Source organism: Ctenopharyngodon idella, chromosome 8 (genome assembly GCF_019924925.1).
Source record: "Ctenopharyngodon idella isolate HZGC_01 chromosome 8, HZGC01, whole genome shotgun sequence".
NCBI classification, from domain to species: Eukaryota; Metazoa; Chordata; class Actinopteri; order Cypriniformes; family Xenocyprididae; genus Ctenopharyngodon; species Ctenopharyngodon idella.
Genome location: NC_067227.1, coordinates 17,190,052 through 17,205,428, shown reverse-complemented (window position 1 = coordinate 17,205,428; position 15,377 = coordinate 17,190,052). Strand labels below are relative to the sequence as shown.

At 36.8% G+C, this 15,377-nt stretch overlaps 1 protein-coding gene across 1 annotated transcript in view; it reads left to right on the top strand.

Annotated features, from left to right (window-relative positions):
• The window catches only part of prex1 (phosphatidylinositol-3,4,5-trisphosphate-dependent Rac exchange factor 1), a 79,313-nt gene that overhangs the window by 11,865 nt on the left and 52,071 nt on the right, over nucleotides 1–15,377 (top strand). The window contains exons 2-3 of the mRNA XM_051902084.1: nucleotides 14,573–14,638; nucleotides 15,048–15,170. Of these exons, the coding sequence (XP_051758044.1) occupies nucleotides 14,573–14,638; nucleotides 15,048–15,170 (189 nt within the window). The remainder of the gene's footprint in view (nucleotides 1–14,572; nucleotides 14,639–15,047; nucleotides 15,171–15,377) is intronic.

Below are 15,377 nucleotides of genomic sequence, written 5' to 3'. Positions count from 1 at the left end.
TTTATATTTTATCTTATTTCAATTAACAAATTGTTTTTAATAGTTTTAATTAAGAATAATAACCCTGCAGAGAATGACCCTGAACACCCTAGCAACTAGGGCTGGACGATTAATCGAAATCCCATGTCGGTTATTTCGTTTTTTTTAATCCTGTTAATACTTTCCCCTTTAAAAAACATACTAACCAAGTGTGTAGTCACGTGACTCCGCCCTGTCCAAGGCAAACTCAAACGGCGAGGCAACACACAGACAGCGCACGATCCCTGAAGTGAGATTACTTTCGCTTGCGTCTTCACGAAAGTTTGTCAGTTGTATGTGTTTAAAGGCTTGCCAGTTTGGACATAAAGCGATTTTAGACCATCGGATGTGTGCTGATGCATTGTGGCACAAGAATACATGAAGATCGCGCACACGGAGAGGAGTGCAGAAACTCTTTGTCAATGCTGTCCTGTGATTTATCACTAAAGTAGATTAGAAACTCAGAAGTTATAGCATATATTTTTCTACTTTTGAAGTAACTACTTACAACCCACAGCTTCACAATTAATAGAGAGACCGTTTGACAAATTCACACACGCAATCGCTCGCTCTTTAATGCAGAAATCTGTAAGAAATGTTACGAACAATAGATGAAGTAACTGCTGAAAGTGAGCTATGTCAGAGCACTCAGTAGACAGAGCACAAAAATATCCCACCTTTTAATGTGAACTATGAGGGCAAAAAAAAAAAAAAAAAAATCGTCCATTAATCGAAATCGAGGTAAAATGTTCAATTAATCGAGATTTTGATTTTAGGTCATATCGTCCAGCCCTACTAGCAACCACTCAGAACCATCCAGAACACCCTAACAAACACCCAAACAACCACTTAAAACCACTCAGAACACCCTAACAACACCCTAGCAACCACACAGAACATTCTGGCCACACCTAACAACCACCTTGAAAAACCCAGAACTCCCTAGCAACCGCCACTCACATTTTCTTCAGAAATTTTAGCATATTCTTGCTCAGCATATCAATTATATCTCTTGCCTTGTCACTCTCATATCTTTCTGTCTCTCTGTTCTCCTGTGGTGCCATGGCTCATTTCCACCCCTGTGAGCAGCTCAAACAGCCATGAACTTTGAAGCCCCTCATAGCGGAAGTGCGGGACAGGGGGCCGAACTCAAAGAGGACTTTGTTGCAGCGGCCGCTGCTTGAAGGATGATGGGGAATCAGAGTCACGAAGAAAGAGGGGCGAGCTCAGATCCCCTCTTTCAAACCTCATCCTCCTGCAACTGGGCTCTTTGTCTCCATTAGCTGGGTCGTGGGCACAAAGAGAGGGTTTTTCTCACCCTAACCCCCTCCCGTTCTCTCTTGGTTTATTTATTCGATTTCACGCCATGCCGGCCAAAATGGCCCCTTCCTTGCATCCAAAACTACTTCATACCCTTTTGCAGCGAGGCAGATTCTCACAGAGAGCCATGAAAGGGCCCTTTGGAAGGGCTGGGGTGTGTTTTTAGCCGGGCATTCACAGGAAGTGTGAGCATCGGATTCAGTAAGTTTCGCTGTTGCTCACGTTGTGGGAACCACTTCGGGTTGTAAAGATTCTCCTCACTTGCACTGGAGAAAGAGGACAAATATGTGGTTTGGAGAACCTCAGGGGGTTCTTCTGTGACCCTTTACCGTTCATTGAATGCTAAAGTACCAGCAAGTAAACAGCACTGTTTGTTTAAAGCGGGAAAATCAACTTTGGGCAGGATACTGTTAGTCCTAACATGTGCTGAGACATTTTACTGGAGGAAGGCCTGGTGATTTAATGTCCGAGGATGTCCTGGACAAAGGCAGAGATGACATCCTTTAGATTAACAGTACTCTATCACTTACTACACTATATGTCAGAATGGATGAGTTAGTTTCATCAGATACTATTAGTCTGCAAAGTAGCTACATTTACATGCAACTAAATAATCTGTTAGTAATCAAATTTGTGGCTCAATCGGATTGAAAAGCCTTCATGTAAACTCCCACTCAATCCAATTGAACTCAATCTGAATGAAATTTTGGACAGATTGAAAGGGGTTGTTTAGACATGAAATAATCTTCAATAGGAAAAAAAGAGCATCCAAAATTACCTTGTACAGATGTGCAGTTTGTAATAAATTCTCTATTTACATACTTTTTATTTCTTACAAATGTGCATATGTTTATTTACGTCTTACAATCTGGTCAGTTGAAGAGACTGAATATTGACAAAATATTTTCTAAAAAGGCTTTTCTAAAATATTTTACAGCTTTCCTTTTAGGCATGTCATCAAGGCAAAAGTCCAGATTGCAAAGTTTAGGGTTCATATAAAAAGAACTTTCAGAATCTGAAATCAGATTTGATTAATTCAGATTGATGGAAATTAGTGCATGTTAACATACCTAGTGTTGTGACGCATACAGTCCCGTAACGCCCACTTTTCACAATGCTATCAATTGATGGGTGGCTCAATATCCTGTTCCAGTCTGACAAATCAGCCTGGTCTCATTGTTAATACTTTGGTATTAATACTTAACATTAAGAGGTACAAAAAGTACATTTTTGTACATTTGGATAGATTCTGAAATGTACAATATGGACGTATTGACAACATATAAACTTAAACATTACGTATTTACATCTAAAAAAAAAACATAAAATATTTACGAATATTTTATATCATGAAGATATTTGTATAATGCAATTTTATAGATTAATTTTATATCCCTTTACCCTACCCCCCAAACCCAAATACATTTTATAGAGAATTTAAAAACAATATATAAAACGTAATGAACAGAAATGTGTAGGAAAATTACCACATTAGTAACAATACAGCATTAAAAAGATTTTGAGCAGCTAATCCCACTCCTACCTCTAAACCTACCCATATCATTTTCTTAAAAAATATGTACAGTTATAAAGTAAAACATAACAGACATAACAAGTGTAATCACAATAAATTATTTATTGCAAAAATGTCAAAAGCGGTACCAAAAGTATAGTACAAATGATGATGTGCTGCAGTCACAGTCCTCTCAGGCAGTATATAATAGTTTTGTATGAGGTACAGAGCAGAATTTAAGTTATTAAGTGCTGAAAATGGTATCCCGATTCACTCTGCGAAGGCGCGCACTTCTCATTTAAACGCAACATGTCGCAATTTGTGACGAACCAGGTGAGAGCCAATGAGCGTTTGATATCACTGCCATAAAACATGTCGTAAAGCTTCTTGAGGCGGCAATGTTTGAATTTGTAACAAGTGCATGATTTGATGTTTTCGGTCGCTGCTGAGAATGGAGATGAAGATCACTGAATAAAGGCTTGAATTTGGTTCTGTTCATTCTTATTCTAAAGATGTGAATTACAGCACACTTTTAAAATTTATTACTTTTGTGGATTTATGTTGTGTTTTTGGTGTATTTTATGGTTCTATTGTGAGTCACACATTTGTACATCTGTAAAGTTGTTCATACGTACAAAATTTGTTTAATTGTTTATGGAAACGTAAGCAAATGTAAGTGTGGTAGAACCACACTTTACGTAAAATAAATATGAATACTCATGAGATCATTTTGGACAAAAAATGGAGTAGGCATGAGGTGGGTTAGTTATGCCATCATTTAAGTTATTGACAGTACATGATAAGTTAGAGTTGTGCAGTCTGGTGAATCCTGATAATTCAGTTGACTTTGGGTTTTAATAGTTCAAACTTTTGATTATTTACATTGTATTTTCTTCAAACTGTCCTAGTTTTTTAGAATACCTGAGTTCACTTCATTGTTGTGCATAACTCCACTTCATTGTTGTTGCTGTAGAATTATTGCTGAATGAAAGTGACTTTCAGGCAAATTTGAGTGTTAGGAAAGCTCTGTGTCTGCAGAAATGTCTACTGTCTACTTCCAGTCTGAACGCTGAAGCATTCACTTTTCTGATTCAGTAGTCTGATGATACTACACTTTAAATTTATATTTAAATACACTTTTACACTCAAGCATTGTTGCTGATATTCAGAGCATGCTATATTTACATTTACTGAAGTGGTTGTAAATGTGAATATGTGTGTAAATGTGAAACATTGTTGTTTGATATGTCAATATACAGTAGTCATACCCTGAAGGAGAGAGAACATTAACATGCTTTTATATCACTTCAGCCCATTGGTAGTAGTGTAAGACATACTATTATTCACTTTGGTTTTAGCTTTTTAGTGTAAACCATCTGATCATAAAAGCAGCAAACCTGTGCTGCTTCAATTTGTACAGGCTTAATTCCAGTAAATTGGGCCATGTTTGTTTTGACAGTCACTTCAAAGTCAAAAAGTGGCCCAATTTTCCTGTATTCACACTATAATGCATGATCCTTCTTAAAAAATCACCATTTAATTTCATTTAAAGGATCTTAGGCCTTTAGAAAAGTATCAAAATAATAAAAAAAATTGTTATCTTGCCCGGACCATGATATGACCAGTAGGCTTTACAGTAGGTTCAGCTTTAGGTTCAAGAGCAAGTTGCTCTTGTACATATTGTTCTGGTACCGCCTGTAAAAACAGCACATCACTGTTTTTTGAATATCTCACTTCTGTTTCTCCGTTCGATTAGTAGGAATCACATGCTACAGTGAAGGCTTACGAGTGTGCCTTAATGCTTTTTGCATTTCTGCTTTCATCTGAAGCTTCCCTTATGTTGTTAAGCAATTTAGGCTCTCCCGGACCAGTTTTCTGACTGATTTTGATTAGAATCTGACAAGCTCTTGCATAAAATGGGGTCACAGCTGTTATTTTATTTTATTATTTTGAGCTCACTGTTATAAACAAATTGGCTCAGTACAGAGCTAACAATTAGGCCTGTGCGATAAAATAATGATAATTATCGCAATATAATTTTCCTTGATAAAATTATAACAAAAGTTTGATAAGTGTTCGACATAATGTTTATGCATATGCACTGTAAATAATGCTGTGCATGCGTGTTGCAGACTTTCGCACTGGTGCCAATACCAATTTGCCCGTCTGATAAGCACTGCTATTTCTGTTGCATATAAGAAACATTAAAAATGACAAACGCACCAAAAGAGGAACGAAACAGCTGCTCGTTTGACCATTTATCAGCTCTGCTTTTTTGTTATTAAGCTTTAGCAGTTTTTGTGCATTAAGGCTGTTGTTTTTCATAACAAATACCATAGAGACGATATAGTTACATTTTACCATGGTAGTGATGTGTAATGCGTGGTTTTACCTGTGGTTAACATGATCCAAATACTATGGAAGACCAAATTTTCCCTATAAAATTTTACCCTTTAAAAAATGAGTTTTTTACAATTTTTACAGATGTTACTGTTTTTGTTAATGAACATAAATTTACATCTGCATCCTAACTCAGGCTAACTGCTTCATCATCTCAAGCTACTGTCAAATGTGCATTTCTGTGGGACAGGATTTGACATTTATTTTGATATTGATTGATATGGACTGATATGAAAAAATGTATCCTGATTTGCCAAATTGCCCAGCCCTACTAACAATCTTAAGTGCTATGCCTTTTGTCGACTTGTTTTAGTCAATGATTTGAAGGGGCTGTCTTGTTTAAAGAAATTGCTGAGTTTACCCTAGTTTCACAACCAGAAGTTTAAAAAGGCCATGTTGCAATAGCCAGACGTCCCTTATTTCAATAGACTGCCACTGTATTTGCCCTGTGTGACAGACTTCACGTGCTTTTAAGTTGCATGTGGTTAAAACAGGATCTCAGTGACACGTAAGAGAATATTCTAGTAGTAATCAAATAGGTCAGTGTCTGGACTCCCCACTGTTTCGCTGTAAAATAAATTTGTCCACAATTAACCAAGGTTAATTTTTACAGTGAAATAGTGATGTGACTTTTGATGATATTGTAATCAATATCCCAGTACACACTGATTGTCCACCATACTTTTTTCCACTGTCTGTGGCCTGGCGCTGGTAGGTCAACCAGAACAGTGCTAGCCTCGACGTCTGCTAGTGGCAGAAGTGGTGGCAGCAGGCTCTTGACCCTCAGTCCTGTTGGGAGAGGCTGAAGTCCATGACAGCATATGGCCAGTCTGGTTTGGTCCACCTTACTGTCTGACCATCTTTGCCTGACTGCTTCACATCAAACAAAAGGCTTGTTGCCCATGCCTGACCTTCTGTCTGTCCACAGTTAAGCGCGGCTGGTGGGTTAGATCTCCGTTGGTCAGATCTCTTTTAGCATAATTGTGCGAATAATAGTGTGAATTCAGTGTTTTACTCTGTAAAATGATGTTTTGTGTCTCTCACAGGAGCTTTACTTCCCTCACATCAAGAATGGCTACAAACACACTATTCCCTAAAGGCTTGAAGTCTTTGAGCCTGAACTTTACCTCAGTCAGTGTGTCGAATGGATTTGCGAGTCTGAGATATACTTCAACGTTGATCAGAACTCGGATTTGTCCACACTGCCGCAAGTTGTTTCTCTGTTTTAGCAGTGTACTGCCATGCAATTGGCCTAATTCTCTGCGCTGAGAGGCGCTGACCACACAAAGCTTCTTCACACCGCACCGTTTCCTATCTAGAGTCACATCCTTCCTCTTTTTGTTTTTCGTAAAGAGAACTCAACATTATTTCCCCCTTCCTCAGTTTCACCTCAGTTCATCCAGTGCTCTGATTTTGGGTGGTGTTCGTACTAAAAGATATTAAAGATGATTTTTTTTTTCAAAGGAAGATTCTTTTTTCGTAATTACACTTAACATTTACCAAACACTGGAAAGCGAAAACCAGATAATCTTATGTATGCCGCAGTATGCACTATATATCTCTTTTCTTTCTGAAATACTGTATTATTAATTACAGCCATAGCCATAATTACACTAAAACATTTCAAAGTGTTGAATTTTACATTATCACTTAACATCGCTGTGTCACATGACCTCATCAAGTTTCATGTTTGTTTTTGTAACGTTTTTTGGGGGGCGTTTTTGCCTTTATTGTGATAGGACAGTAAGCAGAGAGGAAGCAAACTAGGAGAGAGAGGGGAGACGTGATCGGGAAAGGTCCGCAAGCTGGGACTCGAACTAGGGGTCGCCCGAAGTGCAATGACGCTATATGTCGGCGCGCTGCCTACGAGGCTATCGGCGGCGACAATCAAGTTTCATGTTTAATGCAGCTATCACATATCATCTTGAAATCATTTTAAAGGGTTAGTTCACCCAAAAATGAAATTCTGTCATTTATTACTCACCCTCATGTCGTTCCACACCCGTAAGACCTTCGTTCATCTTCGGAACACAAATTTAGATATTTTTGATAAAATCTGATGGCTCATTGAGGCCTCTATTGACAGCAAGACAATTAACACTTTCAATGCCCAGAAAGCTACTAAAAACATATTTAAAACAGTTCATGCGACTACAGTGGTTTAACCTTAATGTTATGAAGCGATGAGAATACTTTTTGTGCCAAAAAAACAAAATAACGACTTAATTCAACAATATCTAGTGATGGGCGAGTTCAAAACGCTGGTTAGGAGCGCGTATCAAACTGCCAAAGTCATGCTCCCAGTGGTGAACCATTGAAATTTCGAAAACACTTAACGACGTAATGAAGCCTCGTTTACTGAAATCAAATGACTTTGGCAGTTTGATACGCGCTCCGAACCACTGATTCGAAACAAAAGATTTGTAAAGCTTTGAAGCTTCATGAAGCAATGTTTTGAAATCGCCCATCACTAGATGTTGTTGAATAAAGTTGTTATTTTGTTCTTTTGGCACACAAAAAGTATTCTCGTCGCTTCATAACATTAAGGTTGAACCACTGTAGTTACATGAACTGTTTTAAATATATCTTTAGTACCTTTATGGGCATCTGAAAGTGTTAATTATCTTGCTGTCAATGCAGGCCTTACTGAGCCATCGGATTTTATCAAAAATATCTTAGTTTGTGTTCCGAAGATGAACGAAGATCTTACAGGTGTGGAACGACACGAGGGTGAGTAATTAATGACAGAATTTTCATTTTTTGGGTGAACTAACCCTTTAACATTTTGTATACTGATGTGCCAAGAGATAAAAAAAAATCTCAGTTGATATTATTACTGGTTCATCTAGCACACTGAAAATAAAAGTTCTGTGCATATACTGTACTTTTTTATTGTATATATTGTGTGCATATTGAAAATATGCATGCTGTGCATTCAGATTATGCTAGTATGCTATTTCAAACAGCCAGTCTAATACATTTTCATTTATCCGTACTTGCAGAAGGCAACACATTGGCATTGCTAATATCGGCTAATTGAGTTGCAGTGGTGTTTGTTTATCAGAGAGGGACTAAGTGGTGTGTCTGTTTGCATGATAATGAAAGACTCTCGTCTGTGAGAGAGGCCGTAAAGGAGGTCATTGGAGTGGCCCATCGCCGTTTAGTGTCAGAGCGCTCAAAGAGCAAGCAAGTGTGACAGAAATGGCTCTTCAGGCAGAGATGTGCTGGACGAAAGTGAATGGATTTCACTCATGTCCTTCTCTCAGCTCTGAGACTCTGGTATAGATCTGCCCATGTGCCACTGAACTGCTGCTGGTTGTATCTGCACCTCAGCTGGTTCAGTTGCTTCTGAAAGGTTGATGATAATGCTGATAACAATTTATTTTTGGCCATACTTAGATTTGCATAATTTGAGATTTAATGTAAATATACGTTCATAAATATAAAAAATGTCCTTGAAAATCAATTCCAGGGGCAAATACTGCATATACTAATAAAATGTACATTTTTATGAAGCTGTTTTGAATAAATATTCTGGGTTAATGCTGAAGTTAAAGTGATATTTTAGTCCAGTCACCACTGAAAATATTTTTACTTCCTCAATTTGTAAAAACAAACCAAAAACGTGCTGACAGAGATGCACTTAACATGAATGTTTTGAGGAAATTATTTGCTGATTAGTGCTTAACTCGTGTTCGAAAATTCCTTGTACACATGATTCCTAGGAAAGCACTGCTGTAAAAGATATTGCCATGACTACAGGCCCTATGATGACGCCACAAGTACATTTACTTTACATTGATATTCTGTCCAGGCACATCCATTCCAAAGGAGCTTACAGGAATGTGTGAAAAACTGCAGTGTACATCATACATGGCTGTGGTTTCTTAGATGCACTACAAACCCCCCATAAACCATCACAAACGAGTGCATATTCAGTGCATTGTGTGTGTTTATGCATGTAAGTCTTACTTCACAGTTTCCATGTGGTATGTTTATTGGCTATAGTCCATTCTCAATACAAGGGTGAAAGGCTGTGCAAGCTTCCGAACCATTTTTTTTACCCTTCTATCTCAATAATGACAATCATTGTTTGATTACGCACTAATTTAAAGGAAAGCCATCTAAACAATGAACAGTGTTGATGTATTGTGTGTGGGAAACAGCAGCCTTTTTTGTTACGGAAAAGGTTTGTTCTGCCTTTTCCTTCCTGAAATGCAAGAGGCCAAGGTCTCGCTCCTGTCATTGAATTAGTCTCAGTGTTTGGTTAAGGTCACCCTGTGTTGCAGGTGGCAAAATTATAATGTCTGTTTCCTGGCAAAGCATTTCATAGAGGGGGGAAAAGAGTCTGCGAACAGCTTGTTTCCTTTGTGGGGACATATGGACACATTCATGCTCTTCTACATCTAATAGCCTGTGGCTATTCTACTGTGTGTAACTCTATTCCCCTGTCTCTCTTACCAGCTGGACAGAACAGACAGTCACAGTCTTCAAATATGTAAACCTCATCAGAGTGCTTACAATTACTAGTTATATAGTAGTTATATATCAATTTTAATATATTTAAATGTACTAAAATTTGGTTAAGATCCAATTTATAAAATTATTAAATTATAATTATATAAATAAACAAAATTAAATCATCTGACTTGAGGTGCATACACTACCAGTTTGGAAACATTACTATTTTTAATGTTTTTGAATGAAGTCTCTTATGCTCATTAAGGCTGCATTTATTTCATAATAAATACAGAAAAAACAATAATATTGTGAAATATTATTACAATTTAAAATGATGGTTTTCTATTTTAATATACTTTAAAATATAATTTATTTCTGTGATGCAAAGCTGAATTGTCAGCATCATTACTCCAGTCTTCAGTGTCACATGATCCTTCAGAAATCATTCTAATATGCTGATTTATTATCAATGTTGTCAACAGTTGTGCTGCTTAATATTATTTTATAACCTGTGATACTTTTTCAGGATTCTTTGATGAATAAAAAGTTAAAAAAATATCAGCATTTGTTTAAAATAGAAATCTTTTGTAACAGTATACACTACCGTTCAAAAGTTTGGGGTCAGTAATTTTTTTTTCTTTCTTTTTATTGAAATAAATTTAATACTTTTATTCAGCACAGATGTGTTAAATTGATAAAAAGTGATAATAAAGATTTATATTGTTACAAAAGATTTATATTTTGAATAAATGCTGTTCTTTTTAACCTTTTATTCATCAATGAATCCTGAAAAAAGTATCACAGGTTCCAAAAAAATATTAAACAACACAACTGTTTTCAACATTGATAATAACTGAGTATCAAATCAGCATATTAGAATGATTTCTGAAGGATCATGTGACACTGAAGACTGGAGTAATGATGCTGAAAATTCAGCTTTGCATCACAGGAATAAATTATATTTTAAAGTATATTAAAATAGAAAACCATCATTTTAAATTGTAATAATATTTCACAATATTATTGTTTTTTCTGTATTTATTATGAAATAAATGCAGCCTTAATGAGCATAAGAGACTTTTGTTCAAAAACATTAAAAATAGTAATGTTTCCAAACTTTTGACTGATAGTGTATATCCTAATGTAATCAAATACATATTAAAATATTAATGTTTTATTATTTTAATATATATTAAGTTTGACTTAAGTTTGTTTCAATATATAAATATAATAATGTAACTATTACCACAGTTTGAAGTTATATATTATCATTTTTTTATACAATCACCCTTTCTCAGACTGGCAGACTTTTGCAGAGAGTTTCATCTCTCAAACTTATTTTCTTGTATGTGCAATTTAGTCTTTTTCAATTGCCCCCCATTGCGGTTTTCCTCGCTCTCCTCTACAAATGCATCTGTCATGTCTGAAGTTTGCACACACTGAAGTTTCCATCTGAGAACATAATCAGAGTAATATGTAGTCCTCTCATTTAGTTTTATTCTGGCTCTTTTTTTATTGAGATGAAATGAAACGCAGGCTGATTACTGGAAGAGATTGAAGTCACAACAAAATTGCTTGTAAAGGTTGACGCGCAATATTTCATTAGTTCAGTGCCTTATACCTCTTTGAATCGGGATGAATGAATTCATTTTTCATTTCGCACACATGCCCCCGGTCGCACCTGTCATCCTCTGTTGCTGACTTCACACTCTCCGTTGCCCAGAGAAACAGTAACAGTTGCCATGGAATCACAACGTAGCCTTGTAGTGTTTGTTTATTTACATGATTTTTTTGACGTAAGCACGAGAGTGATGCTGGAAAAGGCCAGAGAAGAGCAAATCAAGCCTAGGAAGGCCTGACAGAGAAAATAAAATGCTTTTTCAATGTTATAATTTTTCATATCCCAGCTTAATGTGCAGAGAGGGGAGTAAGTAACCCTGAAAAGAGTGAACATTGGGATTCGGTGGAGCTATTAAAACATTTTTGTTGAGAATTCTGTCCAGCTGAACACAGTAACACTGGCTCGACCAATGGCATGAGTTTAGGGGAAGGGCTAACCGATTGGAGATGGGGAGAGGGTTACAGTTTTAATCTGTTCATTATTTTTTTTAAATATTGAAATATCTATCTCCATTCGTGTCATCCAAACACCCCTCAACACCCTTCGTTCTGGTTGTGGTGCAGTTTGGAGATGTACATCCTGTCTCTTACTCCACCAGCCCCTCGGGCTGAGTCACATGGATGACCATTTTATGGATGAATGTGGATGGGCCATATGAGAGATTAAATTAGCGCATGCCTAAGGGAGACCCCCCCCCCCTCCTCACACTGCCTCAGGAACTGCAACGAACAACACGACCACCATCATCACCACCCATATTACTCTAAGTGTCAGTTACAAATGTGTTCAGGGCCCAATGTACATTTACTTCAGACAAGCTAAACATTGCCTTCAACAATGATTTCACAAACATTATTGTGCTTAATGCTGCGTTCACGCCATGCCGTAATTACCGTAGGCTCGAGATAACAAATGATGTTCTGTTCAAAGTTGTTCACATCCTCAGACTGGGAGTTATGCATTTCTATTGTGTCACTATCAACGCCTAGGCCTAAATGAATCTGCAGTGGTCAGCTGGCACAGCGGTCACGTGGAAGTAGGAGCTCTCCGAAAATTCCAATCTTATAAGCTGTAATTACGGAGCTCTACAAGGAAGTGAATTCTTTTTACAAGTTGAAATCTCAAAATTATGGTGATTTCATCATGGCATGTATAATTACTATGTGGCATTTAAATAGAAAGTTCACCCAAAAAGGAAAATTCTGTCATCATGTTTTCACCCTCATGTTGTATGACTTCATTTCTTCTGCAGAACAGAGATATTTTGGATTTTTAAGAATGTTTTGACTGTTTTTGAGGTCCAAAACAATGTATAGACAAACACTAAGAACATTCTTTTTTTTTATGTTCCACAGAAGATAGAAAGTAATACAGAGTGAATAAATGATTACAGAATCCCTTTAAGTTGAATCAATTGTTTCTTAAGTGCGAGCAAGTGATTTCAGATGGTGTTTACAGCTAAATGTGTTTGAGAGTCCTTACAAACAAACACTTCTAGGAGCATAAGCTGGCATGGTAAATGTCTTCCAGAGATGCAGAAGTGTGACTGAGAGTCAGTCTGTCATTATCAGAGGGATGCCGTGGGGTGGAGAGTGCTTCTCATTAGCAAACTTTTCGTCCTGTCATTGTGGTAAAGGAAAAAGAGGCATGAAAGCCTGCATTAAAGTTCTTGTTTGCCTTTAAAATCCACAAGAAAAGGATGAACAAGATTGACAAAATAATGAGAGATTTTTCTACCGAAACAATCAACCGTATGCTGACACACAAAATAACCTCAAATGCTAATAAAAGAATCAAAGAGAAAGATGGAATGAAAAAACGACAATAGTCGTGTGGCAAAGGTGAAAACGCTCAGGATAAGTCTTTAGCTGTGTTGTGTTGCTGTGGGTAACCGTCGGAGACAATAGCTGGAGTGACGGGTAATTTAACAGACACTGGGGCGGAATGAGTCGAGCGCACTGTTAGCAGATCGGCTCATTGCTGCTGCTGCTGCTGATGAGAAGTGTTTTACAGAGCTAGAATTAGAAACAGTCAGTGAGTAGCAGACTCTCTTTCTCTGGGGGAAACTTCTAAAACTGTGCAAATCAGTGATGAAGATATTTATAATTCTCTCTCAATACTCTGTTTTGGATTTTTGGTGAATCTATAGTTAAATGTGCCTGTCTACAGTTATTTTACTCATCAATATGTAAATACGTATATGTAAGTGGTTCTCAACCAGAGGGCCTCAGCAAACTTCCAGGGGGTCCTCAGAATGACTTAAAATGATTTAAAATAAGTCATAACAAGCATTAAAATATGCCAAAACAACAAAAAATCAAGACATTTCTTATTTTAGTTCACCTCCTTAACCATTTTCTTTAAAGAACTAGGGTTCCAACTGTTTTGAAAAACCTTTTATATATGATTTCTAGACCTGGAAAAAAAGTCATGTAAATAAATAAAATCTTCATTGGCATTTTTATAATGAATATAAATGTTTCTAGTTATGCCAAGCTCTAAAATATTTTATAGAGTAGAAATTGTGAATAAAAAAATTAAGTCCTTATCTTTATCCAGTAAATCATGCAAAACTGTCATGTGACTTTCAAATATTGTTGTTGACAATGGGGGCCCCGGAGTCGAAAATGTTGAGAACCACTCATATTTATGTATGTACAATATATGAGATGAGGCCCTTCTCATGGTTTACAGTGAGCTTTTCGAGATTTGCCATCCTCTACTGATGATGACTGAACGTTTGAGTTCAATGAGTTTAAACAGCTTTGCCATATTTACATACAGTAAATGTTGATATAAATTGTTACTTTGAGTTTTGTGTTGCTGATTTGATTTCTGTGTTTATGCTTTTGTGTGCATGTTTGTGTAGCAGGCCTCCCATTCTTTCATTGTTGGCACATAGTCTATTTGCACAGCAGGGTATAAGTTTCTGATAATTTGTCTATGACACTTCTGTTTTTTTTTCTCTCTTAATGTGAACCAAACCATTTCCAGACAGTACATGATGTTTGACTTCACACTGTTGTGTGTGTTTGTCACTGAAGCTGAATGTTGAGTTTCCAGTTAGATATACAGGCAGAAAAGGGTGTCAACCTACAGGAAGTGTTAGAACTTCAAAAAATGAACGGTTTGTGGCGGCCATAGAAATCTGCCCCACCTTTTTTACACTGCAGTGATTTCACATGTAAACACTAACTTTTTTTCTCTCTTTGTCTCTCTCTATTTTTGCAAATCAACAGGCTTTTCTCCAGAGAATTAGGCAGACCTCAGAAAACCAACAATGTCTCACTCCAGAGCAGGTCAAGGTAAATCCTCATTAACACACACAAAACCTTTACATGCAGAATTATTATTTATTTAAAATATTCATTGGCTCCAAAAAGTATTTGGACACTTATACATTTCTAAATGTCACTGCATTAGATCAAAAAGTGTGGAAACAGCCATTTTGCAATTACTTTAAACAAACAATTTGAACATTTTAGTGGATGTATGGAGACGGTGTACATGATCCACTAACGTTTAATACTTTGTCTTCATGTTGGATAGAATGTAATATTTTCATTCAAAACCCAACAAACTTCTTTATCATTCATAAACAATTTTCAAATGTGGCTTTTTGAAGAGAAAAATGTCAAGAGCCTTCCCTCTTGCAGAAATGGTAGAATTTATTTTTGATGATTTTCTTACATTTTGTCTCTTACTTTCATACAGATCTTGTTTTCCAACATTGAGTCCATTTTGGATGTCCATTATGACTTTCTTTCCACTCTGGATGCCAGTTTGCAGCCTGAACCCCAGGCACACCATTCACTCGGACATGTGTTCCTCCAGTTTGTGAGTCCCTGAGATTACATTTGAAATCATCTTTGAACTAATGCTGCTCAGAAGTTGATTTTATTATGAGTTTTTTAGTCAAGCAAACCATAAATATCTTTTTTCCAATATATCCCAGTGTGGGATTGTTCCTAGTATCCTAAATCTGTATGCTCTTAAAATACTATCAGCCCCGAGACTGCCTCCCCTCCCTGTGGTCCTTCTGAA